General features: G+C 38.8%; 1 protein-coding gene across 2 annotated transcripts in view; it reads left to right on the forward strand.

Annotated features, from left to right (window-relative positions):
* LOC114668153 (cytosolic carboxypeptidase 4) overlaps window positions 1–25,390 on the forward strand; it is an 890,538-nt gene that overhangs the window by 652,865 nt on the left and 212,283 nt on the right. For both annotated transcript variants that reach the window (XM_051920839.1, XM_051920840.1), the window contains 3 exons: window positions 8,144–8,273; window positions 18,717–18,848; window positions 19,834–20,010. In XM_051920839.1, coding sequence (XP_051776799.1) covers window positions 8,144–8,273; window positions 18,717–18,848; window positions 19,834–20,010 — 439 coding nt within the window. The remainder of the gene's footprint in view (window positions 1–8,143; window positions 8,274–18,716; window positions 18,849–19,833; window positions 20,011–25,390) is intronic.

Below are 25,390 nucleotides of genomic sequence, written 5' to 3' on the forward strand. Positions count from 1 at the left end.
CTAAATTTCTAATTGTCTCTAGGTGGTGGTCTCCTGCAAGAATCAATCTTACTCTCAGTTTCTAGTTAAAAGCAACAAGAGTATTTTAAAATGATTAACATACTTGTCCCACTCAGTACAATTTCAGTGTATCAGTCAGATAAAACACACATTCAGACTCTCTGGAAACAAGGCAGCATTTACTCAAACTGAAGGGAAGAAATTGCAGAATGAATTATATAATTAAATATTTAATACACGTTTCAGAAAATTACAACACACTCTGCATAAAAATTAAAATTCAGCAATAAAGCAGGGATGATTTCATAATACAATGCTTAAACCAAAGGTTTTACACAAGTATAAAAGTAAAGCTTTATAAAAAGTTGAAATTAGCATGTATCCAATCTTTTAAATTAACAAGGAGTTAATCAGTAGCATTAAAGTTGAAAGAAACACAGATAGTGCAAAAATTTGTTTCATTGACTCATCCTGCTGATTGTTTGCCTGTACATTAAGTGACTGAAGATCGTTTTAGTAAACCTAAAGGGAAGTTTCTCTGTAGAATGGAAAAAGTGTCCCTCTTGGTAGGCATCGTCTGCATCTTTCTATCTGATTTTGTAGTATCAATCACATTTAATAAGGGGTCTGTATCGAAGGAGTGACACTTCATAGGAGTGACATAATAAAGGAGTGACATAAATACCGTATTAAAGGAGTGACATTTTATTGGAGTGATATAATGATGGAGTGACACATTATGATTAAAATTTTATTTTAAAAAAAAACAAAAATTGAAAATTGACGCTCCACGAAGGGTTGCGGAACCATTACAATTTTTGTCCTCGCACCGGAAATAATGATTGTTGTTTTAGGGATCGTTGGTGTCGGTAGATGTATCCTCTGAATGCTAGCTTATCTTTACCCATTTGGGATTTTACAAATTGATATTCATCCATTATTATCTTGCTTCAACAGAGAGCAGGAACACAACTGAAAGTAAGCTTGCCAAAAAAATCATTGTCGCCTCACCTACCACTTGAATGATTGGTTGGATGGTTGTCACTCCTTTGAAATTTAAATCTGAGGTTTCACTCCTTTGTTATGTCACTCCTATGACATGTCACTCCTTTGAATAAGACCGTTAATAAGACATATTTTGGTATAACAAGTCACTGAGAAATTTTAACCTCCTTGGCATGTACCCCGAACATGACTCAGGCTCAGAATTCTATGCAAATACAATTAAACCCAAGAAAGGATTGGGGTGATGTGTAATAATACTGTGTATAGTGTTAAGCTCAAAAAACTCTTGGGGCAGTATTCTGTTGCTATGTGGTGGATGAAATAATATCATATTGCCAAAAAAAAACGTAGTAGACATTTTAGAACCTACTGAAAATGAAGCATTGCTCGAATCGAGCGATACTGTTGACAATGCAAATTGGTCAACAGATGTGGACACAGAAAGTGAAACTGATAAATGATACAGCATACATATGACCTCATCATCGGTATGCTCGGTAAAATCAGTCACTTGAAGTTTCACTGAGGTACGCAACAGTATCTGTGTAACAAAAAGGCAAAATGATTGCAGTCAAGTGCAAGGACAAGCAGGGCGTTAGCTCCCTATGCACTGTTCACAATGCGGCAGCTGTCAGTGTTGGTGTCAGGGGAAATGTGGGAGTCGCTAAGCCTTGCACTGTGTCAGACTGCAATAATACAAATGGCACATGTCGGTCAGGCACTGAACATTCTACTCTGTCATGTGCAAGACTCCAGAAAAGTTTAAGAAAAGTGGGTAAAGAAACACACTTCTACTGTCCCAACTGCAATATCGGGTTGTGCGTTGGTGACTATCTCAAAACATATCACAGAAAGGACATGTACTAAATCTGTATCAGTACAGCAGTGGACACTAGACAGTCCTTCCCTCCTGTATTTATGTTGATATTTTGGTATTTACATTTTTCTTTTACATGTAAACATTTTTCTTGTTGGAAAAAATACAAAGTTTTTGGCTTGGTTTTTCTTGCGTTAGTCATAACACTAAGGAGTTTACTGTTTATCAGCTTGGTCAGAGAGAGAAAGACAGAGATCAATGAACATAACACAAGTTAACCAACATTAATGGACCAACCAGGGGACCATTTACCAAAAAAAAAAGTTTAAAAATGTCCACGGTTTCCTTTATTACCCAGTGTCAGTTGTAATTCCCTGGTGCAAATGAAAACAGAGATAGAGAGAGAAAAGAGACTAGGGCAAAGGAACACAGCATGATTCTCTTTCTCATCCTTCTCCATGTATGCCTTGAAAAATCTCCCAGGGAGCCCAGAAGACTACAATGCAAAAGATCTCCTCCAATCCTTAAGATAGAAGAATGTGGAGGAAACCCTTAAGCTCTTAACTTGACAGCTGACTTTGATGTTGGAAGGATTATGGCTGCTTAAAGTTTGATGAGACCTTTTGCATCTAATCTTCTAAGACAGTGCATCGTAACAATAATGAATTTATGTTTTCTTGAATACCCAGATGGGGTTGGATGGTCTTTTGGCTTTGAAACCAGTGGAGGTTAATTTTTCTCCAGCTTCTTGCTGCCTGGAATTTTTATTTTCCTTCCTGACCATCTGATCATAGCATTTGACTTAGTGTTTCGCCTTTGTATTGTGCTGCACTTCCACTCTCGATCAAGCCTAACCCAACACCCCTCTGCAAAAGCACATGGTACTCCTTTTTAATATAACAGCAGAAAGAAGCAGCATGTGACGTTGCCCGGGTAAGTAATTTTAAGCTCTTGTTATTTTGTCTGCTAGTCTGGCTTCAGTCTGTTTCACTTGCTCCAAGCCAGCAAGTTGCACTGGTGTGCAAATTATAACATCCTGTAGAAAAAAAAACCCACTGGGGGCCCCAAAGTAGCCTATCATGTCTATGTGGTCCTAGAGAGCAACTATGCAAAATCTGGTCCAGATTGGTCAAAGGATGTAGGATTTTATTGTAACATTCAGACATACTTTGTATTGTAAAAGTTGGTTGCTTTTAATCTCCCCTTCCTGCACATATTAAGATTATTTATTTTGTCTAGGACCTTGAAACCCGCGCAGCACCGTGGCGCAGTGGGTAGCGCTGCTGCCTCGAAGTTAGGAGACCTGGGTTCGCTTCCCAGGTCCTCCCTGCGTGGAATTTGCATGTTCTCCCTGTGTCTGCGTGGGTTTCCTCCGGGTGCTCCGGTTTCCTCCCACAGTCCAAAGACATGCATGTTAGGTGCATTGGCGATCCTAAATTGTCCCTAGTGTGTGCTTTGTGTGTGGGTGTGTGTGTCTGCACCCTGCCTGGGATTTGCTCCTGCCTTGCGCCCTGTGTTGGCTGGGACTGGCTCCAGCAAACCCCCGTGACCCTGTGTTAGGATATAGCGAGTTGGAAAATGACTGACTGATTGACCTTGAAACCCTCTCTACATAATCCTGTATCATAACCACGACAAAAGAGCCACAAAAAGGTTTGGGGTATTATTCCTGGCTCCAAAATGGATATTTTTAAGGTACAGATGTGTACAGGCTGGAATCCACAAAAGAACCGATTTGCTAGCACAAAGATGGAGGCTTTAAGGGAGAGTGGAGGAAGTGACGCCATCCATAGGGTTGGAACCAGTAGTGGCATTATTGAGGCCAGAACCCAGAATTGACATCTTTGTGGCCAGGCGGAATTTCCCGTAACTGGTTTTCAGAGAAGTGAGAAAAAGAGTTAGTGCACTTCGTGACCCCCCTGGTGTGGCACGGAATTACACTCATTCAGGCCCTTTTGCTGCCTCCCATGCGCCTGTTGTGAATGTGAGTAACAGATGCCATGCTCTTGCTGCACTGAAACAATTGCAATCAGCTGCTAATCCGAACTTCCAGCCAAGCCAAATATGAATATAATTGAGTTTCTCAACAAAATAACTGTGTTAAACTGACCAATAGAGGTTGCTCATAATTATAGTATTGTATTACTTTTATTTATATGCAAATGATTAACAAGTAGAAATGCAATATGCACAGATGATGAACAGCTTTAATTTGGGTATGCTAGTCTAAAGTAGCAGGTCTTCAGCCTGAATTTAGAAGCTGAGACTGAAGGGATTTCTATTACATAAGCAGGCAGATCATTCCACAGCTTTGGGACTCCATAACTAAAAGCTCAACCTCCTAATTAACATCTTATTATACATTCTGGTTTCTAAGTGTGAATTCAAATACTGTAAGTCAGATGATCTTTCTCTATTTAAGGCTTTATATGTAAGACGAAGGACTTTGAAATCAGACCAATGCTTAACTAGGAGCCATTATAATCACTTAAGCACAAGAGTTATATGGTCATACATGTAAGCCTTGTAATGATTCTTGCAGCAGCATATTAAATTAACTGAGAGCTGTGTAAGAAATAGCACAGTCTGTGAATAATGTATTGAAGTAATTGATCTTACCTGAATACATTCATTAATTATTTTTTCAGTATCCTACAGAAATATAGACACTGTACTTCCCGTATTTTTAAGCTGGGAAAAACAGGTTTTAGAATTAAAAGACATGCTAGTATCAAAGATAACACCTAAGTTGTGTGCTGATGCTAAGCACCAAAACTCTGTGTCTTTGTGGATTGTTCCTTATGGAGAAGTGTTATTTATTGAATTTCTTTTTCATTTTCCTTGTTTATTCTTTATACATTGTAAAACAAACACAGGGACACTGTCAAAGGTTTGGGGACTTTCCCCATATACTGTATTGGCGTGCGCCACCACCATCTACCCAAAGCACCATGATGTTCCAACAATGATGGATGGATTAAAAGCCAGAAGTCTGTATGACCATCAGCATCAAGTGACTCCGTGAAAAACCCGAACTGCAAAGAGGACTATTTCATTTATGTTAGGTAGAATGCCCAAAGGGGACTGGGCGGTCTCGTGGCCTGGAACCCCTACAGATTTTATTTTTTTCTCCAGCCTTCTGGAGTTTTTTTTTTGTTTTTTCTGTCCACCCTGGCCATCGGACCTTACTCCTTTCTATGTTAATTAATGTTGTCTTATTTTAATTTCTTATTTTGTCTTTTATTTTTCTTCTCTTCATTATGTAAAGCACTTTGAGCTACTTTTTGTATGGAAATGTGCTATATAAATAAATGTTGTTGTTGTTGTTGTTGTATATACAAACGTCTTTACAGACTGAGTTAAAAAAAAAAAGGAACTGAACAACAGAAAATGAGGGTGGTATATATAAGTGTGTCTGGAGGAAGTGATGTGTAGGAAGAGGTGTGAGCTGTAGGCTTGAAACCAGAAGTGTTGTTATTGAGTGGTTTCTTCACTTCTGCCAGGAGAAAGAAGAGAAGAGTTAGAGGGCAGCGCCAATCCCCTGTTTGGCAGGTAACTACATCTATTTGAGCCTGTAAACTGTCTCCCAAGCGCACGTGTGTGACAACATCTTGTTACAATGAAACCTTAGATTGGGGTTTCAGATGAAAATGGACTGTTGGAAGGAACAGAATATTTGGATTTTCTCTTTTACATTTTGCAGTTGTTCTTCATGAATATAAACTCTAAACAAATTCATAAACTAACATTGAATCTGAAAAAAAAAATATGAGTGCAAAGTATATTTAACTTACCATGATGTACAGGGGCATTATATGGGTAAATACATCAAAAATCCAGCTGTGCATTAATATAGTCAATGAAAATTGATAGCATATAGACATGGAAGCAAAGAAGGAGTGAGACTCATTGAATTCTAACTTCAGTATGTGTTATCTGTTTTATTAAACAACATCCATCAAGAAAAAAAAGTGATTCGTTTTCCTTTTGGTATTTTAAAGAAAATTGGTTTTTGTGCAATCAGTAAAATCTTAACATTTACCCTAAATAAGACATTTTGGTTTTGTACTTTTTTAATCTCTCTCCTTCTCATCTCCCATGTTCAATAGTAGATGATATCTCTTCAATTGAAAATGCATTAAAAAAAAGGCTCCGATCTGAAATTGACCAGTTCACTGTGAGAGCAGGCAAATGCATGAAGGGATGAGAAAGGAAAAAAAATTATATTTGTCTGCTTGCTGCGACTTACATTTTGAGATGCTGTATTTGGACTATTCCTTTTATTTCCACTTGTAGATTCCCACTGTGTTAATGAGAAACTCATTGTGTGTATGAATCAAAAGTCTATTAATGTTTAATAATATATTAATAGAAACCTGCCAGTACAGCCACTTGATATATAGGTTTATTAGACTAAGCTTTAAGTTCTGAAAATATGTAAGGAATAATAAAAAAAGTTTTAAAAACCAAAACTTGATATAAACATTACTTCTGACATTTTATCCAAAAATGTATCATTTATCCATTTTCAGAAACTGGTTTCTCTAGTAAAGGGCAGTTGGCAGCTGAAGCCCATCCAGGCAACACTGGTTACAAAGTAGGATGACATTTTATAAAAAGGTACACGCACACTCACTTACTGTATATTGAACATGCTCAGAGTCGTACAATAATCTAATGTGCATGCCTTTATGATGTGAAATGAAACTGGAGTACTCAGACAGTCAATAAAGATGTAAGGAGAATGTGCAAATTCCAACCAGGCAGCTCCCAAGGTGACAATGCAGTCTGGAACAATGGAGGAATGAGATAGCAGAGCTAACCACATTGAAACCCACATTCAGCTATCATGCATACGATACTTTAACACTTTGAATGCGAGGTACAAGTTAAGTCATATCTCATTTAGCCTGTTTGTACACAATGTCCAATATAACTCGCATGTTAGTATACAGCCACCATACATAGCCAGCTGGCCATGTCTTAGTTATTTATTATAGTGCTGCCATCTAGTGGATACCCATAGAATGTTTTTTTTTCTTTTAGCTGTAACAGCTTGTGGACAACCTTAATACATAATTCGCCAGTCTCCTCACTCACTCACTCACTCACGTCCGTCCGAAGCCGAATGCGCAGTCGCCTTCTGCGCACGTCGCCTTCTGCACATGTCCAAAGCCGAATGCGCAGTCGCCTTCTGTGCAGCTGCCCGAAAAACCTTACGAGACCGACATTGGAGTAGGCGTCGGATTTACGGCCGCGAAAATTCAAAGAGAAAGGCAACTGCGATTAAAGCTCTAGAGGCCTGAAAGGTGATTTCAACTACAGCTCGAGGCCTAATTACGCATTCATTCAATATACCTATATCAGGTTTGTGGTGCTTATACTTACTATTCCATTCGTGCCCGTTTCATCTTACGTTGTCGAAACGGGCTCTTTGTCTAGTAGTGTTTTAAATAGTCAGTTGTTATGTTGTCAGGAAAAAGAGTATAAAGTTGCTGATGTTTTGAAACATGTAGATTTGTTATAAGATGAATATTTTGAAAATGACATTGGTCAAAATAGTGACAGTCAGTTGGATGATTTGAAACCAGTAGGCCCTGACACAGATGCAAAAAGCTGCCCCAAAAAAGTTTCTTCATCACAAGGCGCCCGACTTGTCACAACTGTTAGGACAGCACTACATGGACATTCTGCGGCCTCCTCAACGCAGTACCCAACTACCAAATGTGCTGTGTGCAACAAGAGTGGACAGTGCAAAGAAAAATGCATTATATTTGTGGCACATGTGCTTCTAAGCCTGCTCTCTGCATAGTGCCATCGTTCAAGGACTCTCATTCATCTGCATACTTTAAGTTGTGTTGCTGATCAAAATAAAGTAATCAACAGTTTCTTTACATTTTTGACAGTTACTTTTGAAATTAAAATCATTGTTTTCTAATACATTGCTTTACACTTTTTACGAATTTTGATAGAGTTCATTATTTATCATAGATGCATAAACCTATACTGCAGCATCCTGGTAATACATGGTCTAGCAGTCCACGTGTTAAGGAAGCACTGTTATTATTGGATGACACAGCGGGTATTAACACTGCTATACATCTGCGGAGTGCTTGGCTTAAAATAGGTTAACTGGAGCTTTAGAGCTGGTCTAGTATGAGTGATGTGCATAGCTGTTTTTCCTTGTTATTCAGTGTTTTAAAATCTAAGAAGTGTTCATTCAATGACAAAGTACTACCACAAAAAAATGTATTTTAGTCATATTAAAATGTTTCAATTGTCTTTGTTAATGCTCTTTATTTATTATGATTTTGTTTTCAGGCACCGATGCTCCCTTACTGGTGAAGATTTGAACAGACAATGGATGAAGCCAGACATTAACCTCAGTCCCACGATATACCACTGCAAAGGCTTGCTGTCCTATCTCAATGGCATTGGCAAAGCCCCCATTGTAAGTGTAAACTTTGTTGTACCTAAAAAATAAACTGCTCAAAAAAATTAAAGGAACACTTTGAAAACACATCAGATCTCAATGAGAAAAAAAATCCTGCTGGATATCTCTACTGATGTGGACTGGGTAACGTGTTAGGAACGAAAGGATGTCACACTTTTTGATGGAAATGAAAATTATCAACCTATAGTGGGCTGAATTCAAAGACATGCCGAAAATCAAAGTGAAAAAATGATGTGGCAGGCAGGCTCGTCGATTTTGCCGAAATTTCATTGCAGCAACTCCAAATGGTACTCAGTAGTTTATATGGCCCCCACTTGCTTGTATGCATGCCTGACAATGTCGGAAGGGGCATGCTTCTAATGAGACGACGGATGGTGTCCTGGGGGATCTCCTCCCAGATCTGGACCAGGGCATCACTGAGCTCCTGGACAGTCTGAGGTGCAACCTGGTGGCGTCGGATGGACCGAAACATAATGTCCCACCCAGAGGTGTTGTATTGGACTGAGGTCAGGCAAGCATGGGGGCCAGTCAATGGTATCAATTACTTCATCCTCCAGGAACTGCATGTATACTCTCGCCACATGAGGCCGGGCATTGTTGTGCACCAGGAGGAACTCAGGACCCACTGCACCAGCATAGGGTCTGACAGTGGGTCCAAGGATTCCATCCCGATACATAATGGCAGCCTGTGTTCCTTCATGGATATGACTCCCCAGACCATCACTGACCCACCACCAAACCGGTCTTGCTGAATGATGTTACAGGCAGCATAACATTCTCCATGGCTTCTCCAGACCCTTTCACGTCTGTCACATGTGCTCAGGGTGAACCTGCTCTCATCTGTGAAAAGCGCAGGACACCAGTGGTGGACCTGCCAATTCTTGTATTCTATGGCAAATGTCAATTGAGCTTCATGGTGCTGGGCAGTGAGCACAGGACCCACTAGAGGATGTCGGGCCCTCAATCCACTCTCAGTCCACCCTCATGAAGTCTGTTTCTGATTGTTTGGTCAGAAAAATTGACGCCAGTGGCCTGCCTGCTGGAAGTCATTTTGTAGGCTCTGGCAGTGCTCATCCTGTTCCTCCTTGGCCAAAGGAGCAGATACCGGTCCTGCTGATGGGTTAAGGACCTTCTACGAGGGGCCCTGTCCGGCTCTTCTAGAGTAACTGCCTGTCTCCTGGAATGTCCTCCATGTTTAGCCATTCTTAACAATTTTGAATCCACCATTTATATAAATCTAATGTATTTGAATGAGTTAAGGCTTACTTAAAGTATACTTTATTGCATTCCCAATCTATAAGACTTCACAGGTTTATAATAATTTTAATTGTATTAGAAAGTTGAGTCAGGTGAAATACATTTGATGCCTGTAGTCCAAAGTTCACATTTTTTCATAAATATTTTTAAATATAATCAATATATTTTAAAGTTAATTATATAGCAAAGTGCAAAGTTTAAATCTTTTTCCTGTTTCTGGTGGACATGCTTAATAGGGGCCTTCACATCATCAAGACTTTCTCAGATATTCAGTTTAATGTACCATACTGTTTGCACACTGAAAGTTGTTTCTCATGGTGTCAACTTCAGGAAAATGATGTGCATACTGCATATATTAGTGTAATGGATGAAATCGCATATACAAGTAGAGGTTCTACCTTTGTTGTATCAAGTCAAAATGTACCTAAATGTAATTAACAAATTATTCATTTTCATGCCAAAGATTTTAACTTCAGTTCTCCGACTTGCTAGCACACTTGGTCCACTGTCACAGGAGATTTGTCTACGTGTTTACAAACAATATTTTCAGTTAAGTGGTAAAACATATCAGCTCTAAAACCATGTAGGCAGAACTATGAATAGCCTTTGGATAATTATTTCATTGACTGTCCTGCTCTGCCTAAAAGAACAGAAATGCTGAATTAGTCATTATTCCTTTAGCACTCAATGTGGGAAGTTATCTGATCTTTACCTGGTTGGTTTTAGACATGGGGATGCAGTTCTGAAACAAATGAACTGCTTTGTGCTGATCATCTTGCCAAATTTTAGCACCATTTGTTTCTGTAGTCTACACAATTGAATCACCACAATTATTCACTTCTTAGCTCCATTTAATTAGCAGAGCGGCCTTGCTAATCACAATACTGGCAAAAGAAACTTGAACGGTTAAAGCCAAAAATACCGGTATTACTACCTTATAAAATAAATTCAAGACATAATAATCATGGCAAAAAAGATGTACTTTGTGAATCTTTTTTCTCTAAGGTTTCTTTTTAGATTGACTTCAATTGTTCTTTCTTTCAGTACATGCTTTTTGAATATGTAAGTCCCTCTGAAATATTACATTTTCAAGAAAAATATTTGCACAGGTTTTTCGCCTCAACTATATCTTAAATTAAATCTTTCCCTTGCAGTATTTCCCTGAATAATTAGTCATTTATCTAAAGGGACACTTGAGAGAGACAAAAAAAAAAACCTTGAACAGAAGCAAAGCACCTTAATGATCAAAAGGAAATTGTAAAGTTCATCCATCCATCCATCCATCCATCTTTTGGAATTGAATTAATAATTTTGTTGGGCTAAGCCAGCAGTATAAGATGCAAGGCTGAGATCAGTCCTAGACAGAACATTAATTGGTGGGTTTTATTGTGCCAAATACTATTTTTAGTTAAACTGTATTCTGCTGTTACTATTATCTAAAGGTTTCCTGTGAGTAACAATCCAAAATTCTGAGCCGTGACAAAGAATGACATAACTTTAGGGTGGTTGTAGATGATATTTAAATGACTCTTCTGCATTTCCTAAAAAAAAATACTTATTTTTATAGAGGATAGCTGACCAAACAGATTAATGGCTACCACATCTAATTTGTTCCGCTAAATCTACAGGCACATTAGTAAATGTTAAATAGGAAGACTCACTACTATTTCAGGCATCTTCTTATATAATACGCTACCGTGGCTGTCTGTTTGTCTGTCCAGGATTTTAAATCACCTGTAGCTTGCAAACTATTTGAACTATTGACCTGAAATTTGGTACACATATACTAACGTGATGTCTACTATCCGCTGTTGGGGTGATGATTGACCTCCAAGGTTATTTCTATTTTTATTTTTATTTTATTGTAGAATCAACTCTCAGCAGGGCGTACGGGCGCTGTTCTCATCCCTACCACCTTCGTCGTCACTTCTCCTACCTTTTCATATCTTAAATCATTCTTGAGGCAGATTGAAGACTTAAGAGCCAGTTTAAGTGAAAAATTAAGGAAAATGTACTAAGCAATTGTAACACAAACACTGACTTAATCAGTTTTAACGCAAAAAGGTGCCGACGAAAGAAGAGAAGAAGTGAACCACTAGCGTGGAGAAAAGAAGAGCTGCTCAGGAAGCAGCAAGCACATCAACCTCTGAGCAAACGAATGATAAATGTACAGAGAAAGAGGATGAAAACTAGGAATGCTCAAGACACGTGTATTCACGGCACGTTATCATGCAGTGCGTCGTTACTGGTAGTTTTATAAAGCAGTTGTGGGCTTTAGAAGGCTGCCTCTAAACCTAAACATGATACAAGAGGCTAAAGTAATAAAGTAAATGAGTGTTATTAATAAAAGAAGGAATAACTACAGAAAAGGAAAAGATACACAAGTGAGAAAAAATAACAAAACCTAAATGAGGCTCCTTGACTAACCTGTGAGATGATTGGCCTACTTAACAACTGAAATCTGAAATTCTGTAACCTAAGTTAGGTAAATGACCCTGGCTGAACCACAACACACATTAAGTTCAAGTGAGGAACCAACTCTGAATCTGCCAGTGTCTCCCGTCTCACTCATGCATACTCTGTGCCCACACTAGGTCTCATAAAGTAATTTATTAATCGGCATATCTTTAGATATATATTTATATGTGGGTGTAAAATTTCAAGGGACACAGAAAAAACTTGCAAATCAAACCCAGATCCCTAAAGCAGTGTAGCAGCAGGGCTGAACACCATGACACTATACCGCTACAATCACAGACTTAATATTTTTAAATAACAAATGGTCACAAACACTACATGTAAAAAAGATCATTCTTCCCCTTTTTCAGTAATGAAAAAATATTGATGTCCTGGTACTTCTGATTAATTTCTCAGGGTTGACACAATGTTACACAGGAACTAAACCCACCATATCTTCCCCACTTTAAGGGCTTCACCTCAGGATAGGCATGTAAGAAGCAAGGTTATTCGTCTTGGGGTCAAGGCTTGCTGCCAAAAAATATATCCTATCAAAGCCCTTTGAGGCATTCCTTGTGTGATTTTGGGCTATACAAGAAATAAATTGTTGTTGTTGTATAACAACAACAACATTTATTTATATAGCACATTTTCATACAAATGATGTAGCTCAAAGTGCTTTTCAGGGTGAATGAAGAGAAGAAAAAAAAAAGACAAAATATATAAAGAATAAAATTAGGCAATACTAATTAACATAGAATAAAAGTAAGGTCTGATGGCCAAGGAGGACAGAAAAAACAAACAAAAAAAAAATCCAGATGGCTGGAGAAAAAAAATAAAATCTGCAGGGGTTCTGAGGCAACAAGACCACCTGGCCAGCCTCCTCTAGGCATTTTTCCTAAGAATACAGAGTATAGGTTTCCATTTTCATAGCCAGTTATCCCACTTGAAAACAGTTCCGGTCATGATAGCATTGCATTACATGAGGACATAAGCACTGTCATAATGAAAACATACCCGAGTAGTGTGCCATTGCCATTTAACTTCACAATATAGTAAGCCTGAAATTGTGCCTTGGTTACTGTACCATGTCCTGTAATTGGCACAAGCAATGTTAAGATTTACTATTGTAAATTTGTCACATTTTCTTTACATTTCCCTCCTTTCCCATTTTAATCAAATAAAAAACTTTTTTTTCTTTGGTATTAACAGATGCATTACACTAGTGTTTTTTGATTGGATAGATTTTAGTTGACTCTGGTTATTTCAGGTGGTATTTAATATTCTTCTTGTTGTACTTGCCTTTATTCATTTTCATTGATTTTTAAAACGATTTCGTTGACACATTCAGTATAATTAAAATAAAAAAAAATTTGTTGCATATTAGTTTTTTTTTTAATTAGGCTCTTAATCTATAATAATAAAAGGCAAAGCCCTCACTGACTGATTCACTCACTCACTGACTGACTGACTCACTCATCACTAATTCTCCAACTTCCCGTGTAGGTGGAAGGCTGAAATTTGGCAGGCTCATTCCTTACAGCTTACTTACAAAAGTTAGGCAGGTTTCATTTCGAAATTCAAAGCATAACGGTCATAACTGGAACCTTTTTCTTATACTGTATATGGCCATAGCAGGCGGTTGCGTCTTGCATCATCACGCCTCCCTGCGGCTGCTGCGGAAATCACCACGCCCCTCACGTAATTGACTGCCTGCCCATATAAAGCCGTTCTTCGCTGCGGTGTGTGAATTCCTTTCCTTGCTTCGCCAAGGAGGCATTCTTTTCAAAGCTTATCCACAGTTTTATAAACAAACGAGATATAAAGCCGTCCTTTTTCCTTGCTTCGACAAGAAAGCTAAGGTGCTCTGCAGTTTTTTTGTGAAGCGGTCTTTACACATCTTTTTCGCTGTGTTATAAACGAGCGAGATATAAGGCCTGTGGCTAAATACTCGCAAACACATCCACAAGTTCATAGGAACGCTGTGGCTAAATACTCGCAGGCACATCCACAAGTTAATAGGGACGCTGTGGCTAAATACTCGCAGGCACATCCACAAGTTAATAGGGACGCTGTGGCTAAATACTCGCAAGCAAATCCACAAGTTAATAGGGACGCTGTAGCTAAATACTCGCAAGCAAATCCACAAGTTCATAGGGACGCTGTGGCTAAATACTCGCAAGCAAATCCACAAGTTCATAGAGACGCTATCGCTAAATACACGGAGGCAAATCCACAAGTTAATAGAGCTTCTGTTTCTAGATACGATCCCAATAATGAAAAGCGGCTCATACGAAAACAACAGGTTTGGCTCAAAAAAGCCAATTGTGGATTTGCGTATGACCCAAACATACATTATGAGTCTGACAAAACAGTACACATTGGATCCATTGATGTTCACTGTGACTATTGTCAAGCTCAGAAGTGGAAATGCGAGTCTCCTGGTTTGTGCTGTAACGGTGGTAAAGTCTCTCTCACTCCTTTACGTAAGCTTCCTGACCTTCTTGAGAGCCTGCTAAATGGCGAACATCCTCAAAGTGAGCATTTCTTGAACAATATTCGAAAGTACAACAGCGCATTTCAAATGACGTCATTTGGTGCTAAACAAATCGTTGAGGGAAATTTTATGCCTTCATTTAAAGTTCAGGGACAAGTGTATCACTTGATTGGCAGTCTTTTACCTATGCCGAGTGAGGAACACAAATTTTTGCAAATTTATTTTGTCGGGGATGATGAAAAGGAAGCACAAATCCGCTGCGCTAATTTTTCTGGACTTAACATACCCCTGGTCAAGCAATTACAAAAAATGCTCCATGACTGTAACACTTACATCCAGGACTTCCACTCCACAATGGACAGTATTTCAGATGATGACAAATACTTCAAAGTTGTCATTCACGCAGACAAAAAACCATTACATGCATACAAAGGCAGATTTAATAAACCCACAGTTCATCAAGTTGGTGTTGTCATCGTTGGGCAAACGTTCAACAGTAGAGATATTGTCTTGAAAACCAGAGACAATAAACTACAACGCATTAAGGAAACCCACAGATCCTATGATGCACTTCAATATCCTCTCATGTTCTGCTATGGTGAAGACGGCTATTCTGTGTCTATACCTCAAGTTCATGCTACCAGTAAGTTACCTATGAACAAAACCGTCTCTGCAGCAAACTTCTATTCATACCGCCTTATGATCAGACAACATCATGATAATACTATCCTTTTCTTCCGAACTTTATTAAATCAGTTTTTAGTTGATATGTATGCAAAAATTGAATCCGAACGACTAAATTATATCAGACTAAATCAGAAAAAACTACGAGCTGAAAATTACGTTCACTTAAAAGATGCTATTGACAAAAAAGACACTGATTTAATAGAACTTGGTCAAGCTGTGATATTACCATCTTCCTTCACTGGAGGACCTCGTTATATGCACGAGCGTACACAAGACGCAATGACATACGTACGTCATTATGGCCGCCCTGACTTATTCATCACATTTACTTGCAATCCTAAATGGCCTGAGATCACTGAAATTCTCCTTCCACGTCAAAAACCTCACGATCGCCACGACCTTATCAGTCGTGTATTTCATCTCAAGATTCGCAAAATCATAGACTTGCTCACGAAGAGTAACATTTTTGGCTGTACAAATTGCTACATGTACACCATAGAGTGGCAAAAGCGAGGTATTCCCCATGCACACATTCTAATGTGGTTAAAAGATAGGATTAAACCAGCTCTCATCGATGAAGTCATCCGTGCGGAAATTCCTGATCCACAGATTGACCCTGCCCTACACAAAATAGTAAAATCCACCATGATTCATGGCCCATGTGGACCTCATAATATCAACTCACTCTGCATGATCAACAGAATATGCACTAAGAAGTACCCGCGTCCGTTCATCTCAGAAACTCAGACCGGAGAAGATGGTTACCCTCAGTACCGCCGGCGCGCACCTGCTGATGGAGGTCATACAATTAACATCAAAGGAGCAGATATCGACAACAGATGGGTGGTCCCTTATAGTCCTGTGCTGTCCCGCTTCGTCAATGCTCACATCAATGTCGAATTTTGCACTTCAGTAAAATCAATCAAATACATCTGCAAGTATGTTAACAAGGGAAGTGACCAGGCAGTATTTACAATACAAAATGAAAATGACGAAGTATCTCGATACGAAGCTGGTCGTTACATTAGTAGCTCTGAAGCAGCCTGGCGCATTTTCTGTTTTCCCATTCACGAACGTTACCCTCCGGTCGTTCATCTTGCTGTGCATCTTGAGAATGGACAAAGAATTTATTTCACAGAAGCCAACGTTGCCGATAAAGTACACAATCCACCACAAACCACCCTTTTAGCATTCTTTGACCTTTGTAAACACGATGATTTTGCAAAACAACTTCATTATAATGAAATTCCATCATATTATGTGTGGGCAAACAACATGTTTCGTCGAAGAAAACAAGGCAACCCTGTATCAGGACATTCGGGAGTGAAAAAGCATAATGTGCTGGGACGGGTCTACACTGTACACCCGAATAACTCTGAATGCTACCATCTTCGACTTCTGCTCAACAAAATCACAGGTCCCACATCTTTCAAATCTCTCAGAACAGTTGATGGTGTCCTACATCCGACCTATAAGTCAGCCTGCAGGGCACTCGGTTTATTACATGACGATATCAACTGGGACGAGACTCTACAGGAAGCTGCTCTGTCTCGCTCACCTCAAAAGATCCGTGAACTGTTTGCTGTCATGTTGGTGTTCTGCCAAATGGAAAACCCCTTAAACCTATGGGAAAAACATAAAGACAGCATAGCAGATGATATTAGGAGACAGACTGAAAAAGATCATATGCGAACAGAAGTCCACCAGTGGTTAAATTTGATCTATAACAACTGTCTACAGTTGCTTCAAAACTACGTAATTGGTATTGGAGGTCAATCTCTTCATCATTACGGTTTGCCTTCACCTTTAACACAACTGGTACAACTTACGTCAAATCCCGAGTACTTGAAAGAGACATCTTACAACACCTCGCAATTGGCCAATATAGTCACAAATAACGAGCGTTTGCTAAATAGTGACCAAAAGTCAGTTTATGACCAAATCATGAGCAGCGTTGCGTCAGCCACTGGCACAGTGTTTTTCCTTGATGCTCCAGGAGGAACTGGTAAGACATTCCTAATAAACCTTCTCCTTGCAAAAATCCGAGCAAAACGTAACATTGCCATAGCTGTGGCTTCTTCTGGCATTGCTGCAACTCTTCTAGAAGGTGGCAGAACTGCTCATTCAGCTTTCAAGCTGCCTCTGAACCTCAACCATACTGAATCCCCCATGTGTAACATATCAAAGCAAAGCAACATGGCTGAAGTGCTGCGACATTGTCAGCTTATTGTCTGGGATGAATGCACTATGGCACACAGAGCAGGTATTGAGGCTTTAGACAGGACCCTCCAAGACATCCGAAACACCAACAAACTTATGGGAGGCTTGACAGTGTTACTGGCTGGAGACTTCCGCCAAACCCTACCAGTCGTGCCCAGAGGAACACGCGCTGATGAAGTTAAAGCATCTCTGAAATCTTCATACTTATGGCCACAAATCAATGTTGTTACTTTAAAAATAAACATGAAAGTTCATTTGAAAGGCGACAAAAAAGCCGAGGAGTTCTCTGCTCTTCTGATGAGTATAGGTGATGGCACCTTCATACAAGAAAATCGTAAAATAAATATTCCTACAAATCTCTGTCTCATCGTGAATACCTTACAAAGCCTTCTTCAAAATGTTTACCCCGATCTACGAAATCTCCACCAAAATAACGTGTCATGGTTAAGAGAGAGAGCTATCCTGACACCAAAAAATGACATGACTACGACTATAAACCACATTTTACTTCAAGAACTACCTTCACAACCAAAAACATATCAATCTGTTGATTCAGTTGTAGAAGTAGAAGACGCCGTGCATTATCCGATAGAGTTTCTCAACACTCTAAATCCTCCAGGCACTCCTGAGCATAATCTCATTTTGAAGGTCGGGGCACCAATAATGTTACTGAGAAACTTACAGCCACCAAAACTTTGTAACGGCACGAGACTTCAGGTCACATCTCTACAAAACAACCTGATTGAAGCAACTATTTTTACTGGCAGTGCCTCGGGTGACACAGTTTTTATTCCTCGCATCCCCGTTATACCATCTAATCTCCCATTTCAATTCAAACGCATTCAATTTCCAGTAAGGCTCTGCTTCGCAATGACAATTAATAAGTCTCAAGGACAAACACTACAAAAGGTTGGCATTGATTTGAGGCAGGATTGCTTTTCACATGGCCAACTGTATGTTGCATGCTCAAGAGTAAGCTCAGCACACTGCTTGGTCATATTACAACCGGAGGGACGAACTGACAACGTCGTGTACAAAGAGATCCTTAACAAATAATTATTTGTATATTTTCCCTCAGTTTAAAAATGTTTACTTTTTTCTTAATTAAAATATTCAGTCAGTATTTCGCCGCTGCGAAGCGCGGGTATTTTGCTAGTTAGTAATATAAAAGCATTTAATTTTTGCTGTATGGATGTCCTGCGATTGTCTGGCGCATCTAGTTGGTGGCCCAAAATCCTTAAAATAAATTAAGTGGGTTTGAGAATTTTATGCTATGTTATATGTTAACATTTTAATCGCCAATACAATTTTTCCTTGTGTAGGTTTTCTGTGATTACCACGGACACTCAAGAAAGAAGAATGTGTTTCTCTATGGCTGCAGTATTAAAGAGACTTTATGGCAATCTGGCACCACAGCCAGCACAACCACAGTGAAGGAAGACCCAGGCTACCGGGTATTGGGTTCAATTATGTTAAATCTGCATTCAGTACTTCATATATGCGCGAACGATGTGTTTGTATTGTGCTTTTTTTTCTTTCTCTGGTTTGTTAGATAAAATGAAGCCACACATTTTCGACACTTGTACTGTGCTTGTGTTAATAATGAAAATAGTTTAAAAAAATTAATATATGATTAATAACACTTCAAAATTTTTGAATTAAGTCCAGTAAATAAAATGATAGAAATTCATCCATCCATCCATTTTCCAACCTGCTGAATCCGAACACAGGGTAACGGGGGTTTACTGGACCCAACCCCAGCTAACACAGGGCGCAAGGCAGGAACCAATCCCAGGCAGGGTGCCAACCCACCACAGGACACACACACATGCCAAGCACCCACTAGGGGCAATTTAGAATCGCCAATCCACCTAACCTGCATGTCTTTGGACTGTGGGAGAAAACCAGAGTACCATAGAGGAAATAAACACAGACGCGGGGAGAACATGCAAACTCCACGCCCTGCAGTGGGTTGGCACCCTGCCTGGGGTTTGTTTCCTGCCTTGCGCCCTGTGTTGGCTTTGATTGGCTCCAGCAGACCCCCATGACCCTGTAGTTAGGATATAGCGGGCTGGATAATGGATGGATGGATAAAAACAGTAAAAGAAAAAGTGGGACTTCAGGAATGATTTGAATGCCACAGTACAACTGATAGAGTGTCACAAAAACCTACATGTTAGGAGCATGCAAACATTTTTTATTATTTTGTTGTTTTTTTGTTGAGGCCAGTTCAATTAATGCAGTGTACCCAGGTTGTAGCTCTTGAAAAACCAAAGAATTAAAATTCATATAAAACTTCTTCATTGTAGAGAAAGTTAGCTAGTCTGCAAAAAACATGTCCTTGCCTGTATTCAGATACTTTGTTAAAATGATTTTCATTTCTTAATTAAAAAGCAGCCTTAATGTGTATATTTTTAAACTTCTATTATTTCATTGCAGACACTTCCAAAAATCCTGGACAGGATAGCACCAGCATTTGCGTTCAACAGCTGCAACTTCCTAGTGGAGAAATCTCGTCAGTCAACAGCTCGGGTGGTAGTCTGGAAAGAGATTGGTGTACTGAGAAGTTACACAATGGAAAGTACGTACTGTGGCTTTGACCAAGGAGTCTACAAAGTAAGTACCACTAATCTTTGCATTTGATGACATTAATTCAGTTCAGTTGAATGTACAGTATCCCTTATAGAGAGACCTGCCATTAACAACACTAAAATGCAGCAGTTTTATGAATCCTGTGAATTCTTAGGAGACCAACATCTTCTGATCGTATTGTATGCTGTAGATTGGTGGTTTCCAATCCCTGTCCTAGGTGAACCCTGTGACTGGAGGTTTTCTTTTCAACCAGTTTCAAAAGTGAGTCATTTACCTGTAATTGATCTCTGCTGGTCTTTTCAGGGTAAACCTGCAGGCACGAGTATGCCCCTGTACTGGGATTGGAAACCATTGCTCTAGATTACTGGCTACAAGGAAAGGATTAAAGAATGTTTAAAAAATGTATGACTTCACACGTAAAAGGGAGGGTTTTAAAATTAGTTGTACTTTTAAATGAAGCTAAGTGTATCAAAGTAAGAAGTGTACGTTTATGATTGTACTTCCTAGTTCAAGCTATTATTCATGCTGCCCTACTTGATTAATTGTAGAGTTATAATTGAATTATGTAAAAGTATTGCAATTGTCAATATTGCTTGATGTAAGTTAATCTTTTTTTTTTATTGAAATCACACAACATTCCATACAAATAGATCAATTTTTACAAAAATAGGATCAAAAACAAATCAAACCCACCCCTGTATGTAAGTGAATAAATGAACTTTTTAATATACTGAATATTTAAATTTAACTAAACAGATACTTGTACTGCCATATCAAAAAGGCAGACAAGAAACAGAGAAAGTGTTTTACTAATTAATGCCACACCTAAGGACTTAGAGTTCAGCGGGGTAATAGATTAGGCAAGTCCACTTGCTTTTTTTAACCCACACTTATCTGTTGTTCTCTACCAGAATTCTAACCAGAAATCAAAGTCAAAAAACACCATTATTGTTTTAAGCACCAAAAATTCAACAAAGACACACACGTGCAAAAACTCTCTTGGAATATTGCAATACAAGGTAAAAACTGACATGGGAATGTGTCTACTAGCAACCAGCAGTATATTTTGACAATCAGACCATCAAAATGGCAGTGCCCATAAACAAAATGAAATGCATTATGATAAAAGGAAAACATTATAATAGTAATATATTGTATTGTAATATGAAAAAACACACATCCAGAAATGATCTATGAACTTCAAAACTCCTACAAATGTAAAAAGAGAACGTGAAAAAAATTAATTTGTCCATAATACCTTTTATATCATTTCGTATCATAACAGTACAATTCAAGTGAGTCTTCCAACCTCAGCATGTAATGAAAATCATTTTGTAAGTATGATGCAAACCAACTAAGGACTGTGCCTGGTAGTCCAGCTAAATTCTCTAATCTAAAAGTATAGCAATGGTAGCATTCCTTATGCTGGAGAGTATTATCATATAATTTATAGCACTAGTAAAATAGCTTTTGTGTTGACTGGTGTTTAAAGTTATATATCTAAGACATCTGCTTTGAAGGTGTTCCTCTATTGATGACAACTCACATCTGAATAACGCTACATTGTGCTGAGATTGAACTCAATCTCTTAACTGAGTATCAAAATGCAGTTAAGATATTACCTTGCTACTCAGACTCCAAGACATTTTAGGCTGATTTATTGACCTAATATGCTGGTATTTTGAATGACTGCAAAAGTTGGACTATGCCAAGAAGACCCACATGAACACTGAGAAAACTTGCAGCCTCTACACACAAGGAACTGGATCTACATAACTGACGCTATTAGATATCAATACTGTATTACCCAATTTGTGTGACAGTTCTGTGTTGAATTTAATCTTAATTTTTTTCACTGTGTAGATTGTATGGAATGGTGGAGCACTGGGTGGTTCTGCAGCCTTACAAATTCAAGAGGCTGGCTTCAAATCCTGGCTCAGTTTCTGTCTGTGGGTTTTGTGTGTCTCACCATGTCTGTGTGGGTTTTCGCCCAGGGACTCTAGTTAGATTACCCAGCAAACCTGAATTGTGCTACAACAGGTAAATGTGATGTGCAAAACAACAACATTTATTTCTATAGCACATTTTAATACAAATAATGTAGCTCAAAGTGCTTTGCATAATGAAGAAAGAGAAGAAAAAAGACAAAATAAGAATTAAAATAAGAGAACACTAAATAACATAGAATAAAAGTAAGGTCCGATGGGCAGGGAGGACAGAAAAACTCCAGACGGCTGGAGAAAAACAATAAAATCTGCAGGGGTTCCAGGCCATGAGACCACATCAATCAGCCCTCATTGTATTCAGGGTTCTCATGGAAGGACTTGATGATGAAAAGACTGTGCCCAGTTATGGATTCACATCTTGTTCAGGGTTGTGCATAGCTGAGTGGGCTTCTGTTCCTCCTTGCCACTTTAAAATTGAATTAATTGGCTTCGGAAATTAGATGGATAAAATAGGTAGATTATTTTTGTTATTCTTCTGTGTGCAGGCGACAAAGCGGCTCTTTCTCTGGGCTACATTTACTGCATTTTTATAGCTGAGAATCTGACATTTACTTAGATAAATGGCATTTGCTGCTGAGTCTCGTGCACAGATGTTGGAAAAGTGCAAACAGGTAAATATTTGCTTGGGTTTAGCCAATGATATTGAGATCAACTTTTTTTGCTTAACCTTAAATTTTCACATTCTCTGGATATTTTCTGAGCTTGTGATAGATAGATAGATAGATAGATAGATAGATAGATAGATAGATAGATAGATAGATAGATAGATAGATAGATAGATAGATAGATAGATAGATAGATAGATAAAATGATTTTCGTTACCACAGTTTGGCATGGGGGTTGTACTTAATTGTGCCTTTGCTTCTTCTTGCCGATGAAAATAAAATTTTCATCTTGTTCATGGAAATTATATTTTCTTTTGCTTGTTTCCATTTTTCATAGCCAGTAAGAATGATAATCAAGCCACTGCATTAACCCAATCTGTAAGAAATAACTGAAACCTGCATCTGAAGTGGGTGACATGGTAGCACAGTGGTTAGTGCTGCTGTTGCACACATCCAGGTGTCCTGGATTTGAATCCCACCCACATATGTTGGAATTGGCAATCCCACCTTGGACTTTGAGTGTGTGTGTGTGTTTGTGTGTGCGTAATTGGGCCCTGTAATGGACTGGCACTGGCTGTTTTCTGTATTGCATCCAGGTACTACTGCGATAAGGTACAATATAATACAATACAAGTTATTTTTATATAGCCCAGAATCACACAAGAAGTGTCGCAATGGACTTTAACAGGCCCTGCCTCTTGACAGCCCCCCAGTCTTGACTGTCTAAGAAGATAAGGAAAAACTCCCAATAAAAAACCCTTGTAGGGAAAAAAATGGAAGAAACTTTGGGAAAGGCAGTTCAAAAAGAGACCCCTTTCCAAGTAGGTTGGGCATGCAGTGGGGGTCAAAAAAAGGGGTAAACATAATACAATACACAGAAAAGAACACAAGTAATCCTCAATACAATATAATAGAATAGAAATATTACAAGTACAGAGCAGAATTCAACAGTAGATGATATTTCATAATATGATTTGGATTTGTTCAGAGTTCTGGAGACCTTGACCATCAAGCTGCCTCTCCCTATTGGCCATTCCACAGCTGAGTCAGTGCTGGGTTAACCAATCTGATGAAAGAACCCCTCTACCTGATGATTCCTGTGATCTTCCATCAGAGATGACTTTTCCATAGGCAGTCAAAACAACTTGGCAGGTGGGCGGTAGCACTTCAGAACAGGTAATCCACCAGAAGCTAAGCATGCTCAGGACCTCCCACTTGAATAAGAGACCATCTAGGAAAAGCTTGGGTTGCTGCTGGAAAAGGGTGTTTTATAAGAAAACAGGGAGCACTTACCCTGTGGTCTGTGTGGGGTGCTGTAAAAATGGAACTATCTTTTGGATGAGAAGTAAAACTGAGGTCCTGACTTTCATAAAGAGTTTGGTGTATCCTGATATCCAGGCTAAACTGCCCTCCATGGCCTAGTTATTCTGGGCCCCCAAATGATCCCTTGTCTCTAATTGGCTATCTCACTCACCCCCTAACCACCTAATAGATAACGTATGGTGAGAGTACTGGCGCAAAAATGGCTGCTCTCGTATCATCCAGGTAGATGCTGCACATTGGTGGTGGTTAAGGTGGCTCCTCACTCACTATGTAAAGCACTTTGAGTAGTGAGAAAAACAGTATATAAATGTAAAGAATTATTATTATTAAACTGGATTAAGTGGATTTGTGAATTTTATGATACAATATATCTCAAGTGTAAAGTTTGTTTGAAATATTACATCTATTAACAGGTTTTCTTGGAAAGTAAATCTTGGAACTCTTTGAATATTAACAGTAATACATCTTATTATGCCCTAAAAATAAAGCATCCCTTCCTGTAAAATTATTTTTTCCTTTTGTCAATAAATGAGAGGTTTACAGAAAAGAATGATGCTCAAAATAGGTACAGCCTAATCCAACTAGAACAGGATACTGAGCACTGTGGTAGGTTACTTTATGGGAATTATTCATCTGATCAACTGGCCCTTTCAGATTTAAATATTCATAGTAATGAAAACAAAGAGTCGTTTGTTTTAAGAACAGTTTTGCAAGTCTTCAATAAATTCTAAATCCGTGAAAGAAAACCAAATGTAGCTGCTGTAAGCATTGTATAACTGAACAAAAAAACAAATGCAACATGTTTAGGCATTCAGAATTTGTATGAAAACTATGTTCTTCGTAATCATCATCTTCATTGTGCCACAGGGAAAATATGTTTTGCAACGCTGCAGGTTGTAGAGTAACACATTTTGCTTTAATCGGGCAGACATATTCTGTCTGCAGTTATTGGACTAGAACAGACCAAATAGTCGCTTCAGGCACTGTTTTCTAAATTAATCCCACAATGATCCAGGTAACTTGTTTAGAAAACTTCCTTTGTAAGTCTTTTAATATAAAGGTCATTTGTTGCTGAAAAGCAATTTTCGAAAGATAAGTGCAGCATTATCCTTGTAAAATGTTTAATAATTTTGCATGTTCAAAATTCATAAAGAGTTTTATTACCAATCCTTTGTGGTTGTCTCAATGTATTAAACACAGCTGCCACAGATGTCTCTTAGCTGCCCATAGGGGTGACAGGTCTTCAGTCTGATGCTTAACCCTCACATGTTCACAGTAACATTCTTGCAGTGCCTCGCAGGCACTTGGAAACAGAGACATTTTACCTTGTGCCTCGGTCACCTTGACTCCACATCACCTAGGAAACCAGAACCTGGCAAGGCTGTGGATGGCAGCTACCCAAATGAACATGTTTTTTATAGACCCTTTAAAGTGGCATGCATGGATTTCCACTGCTGCAATGAAGGTGAT

This window comes from Erpetoichthys calabaricus, chromosome 17 (assembly GCF_900747795.2).
Source record: "Erpetoichthys calabaricus chromosome 17, fErpCal1.3, whole genome shotgun sequence".
Classification (NCBI taxonomy): Eukaryota; Metazoa; Chordata; class Cladistia; order Polypteriformes; family Polypteridae; genus Erpetoichthys; species Erpetoichthys calabaricus.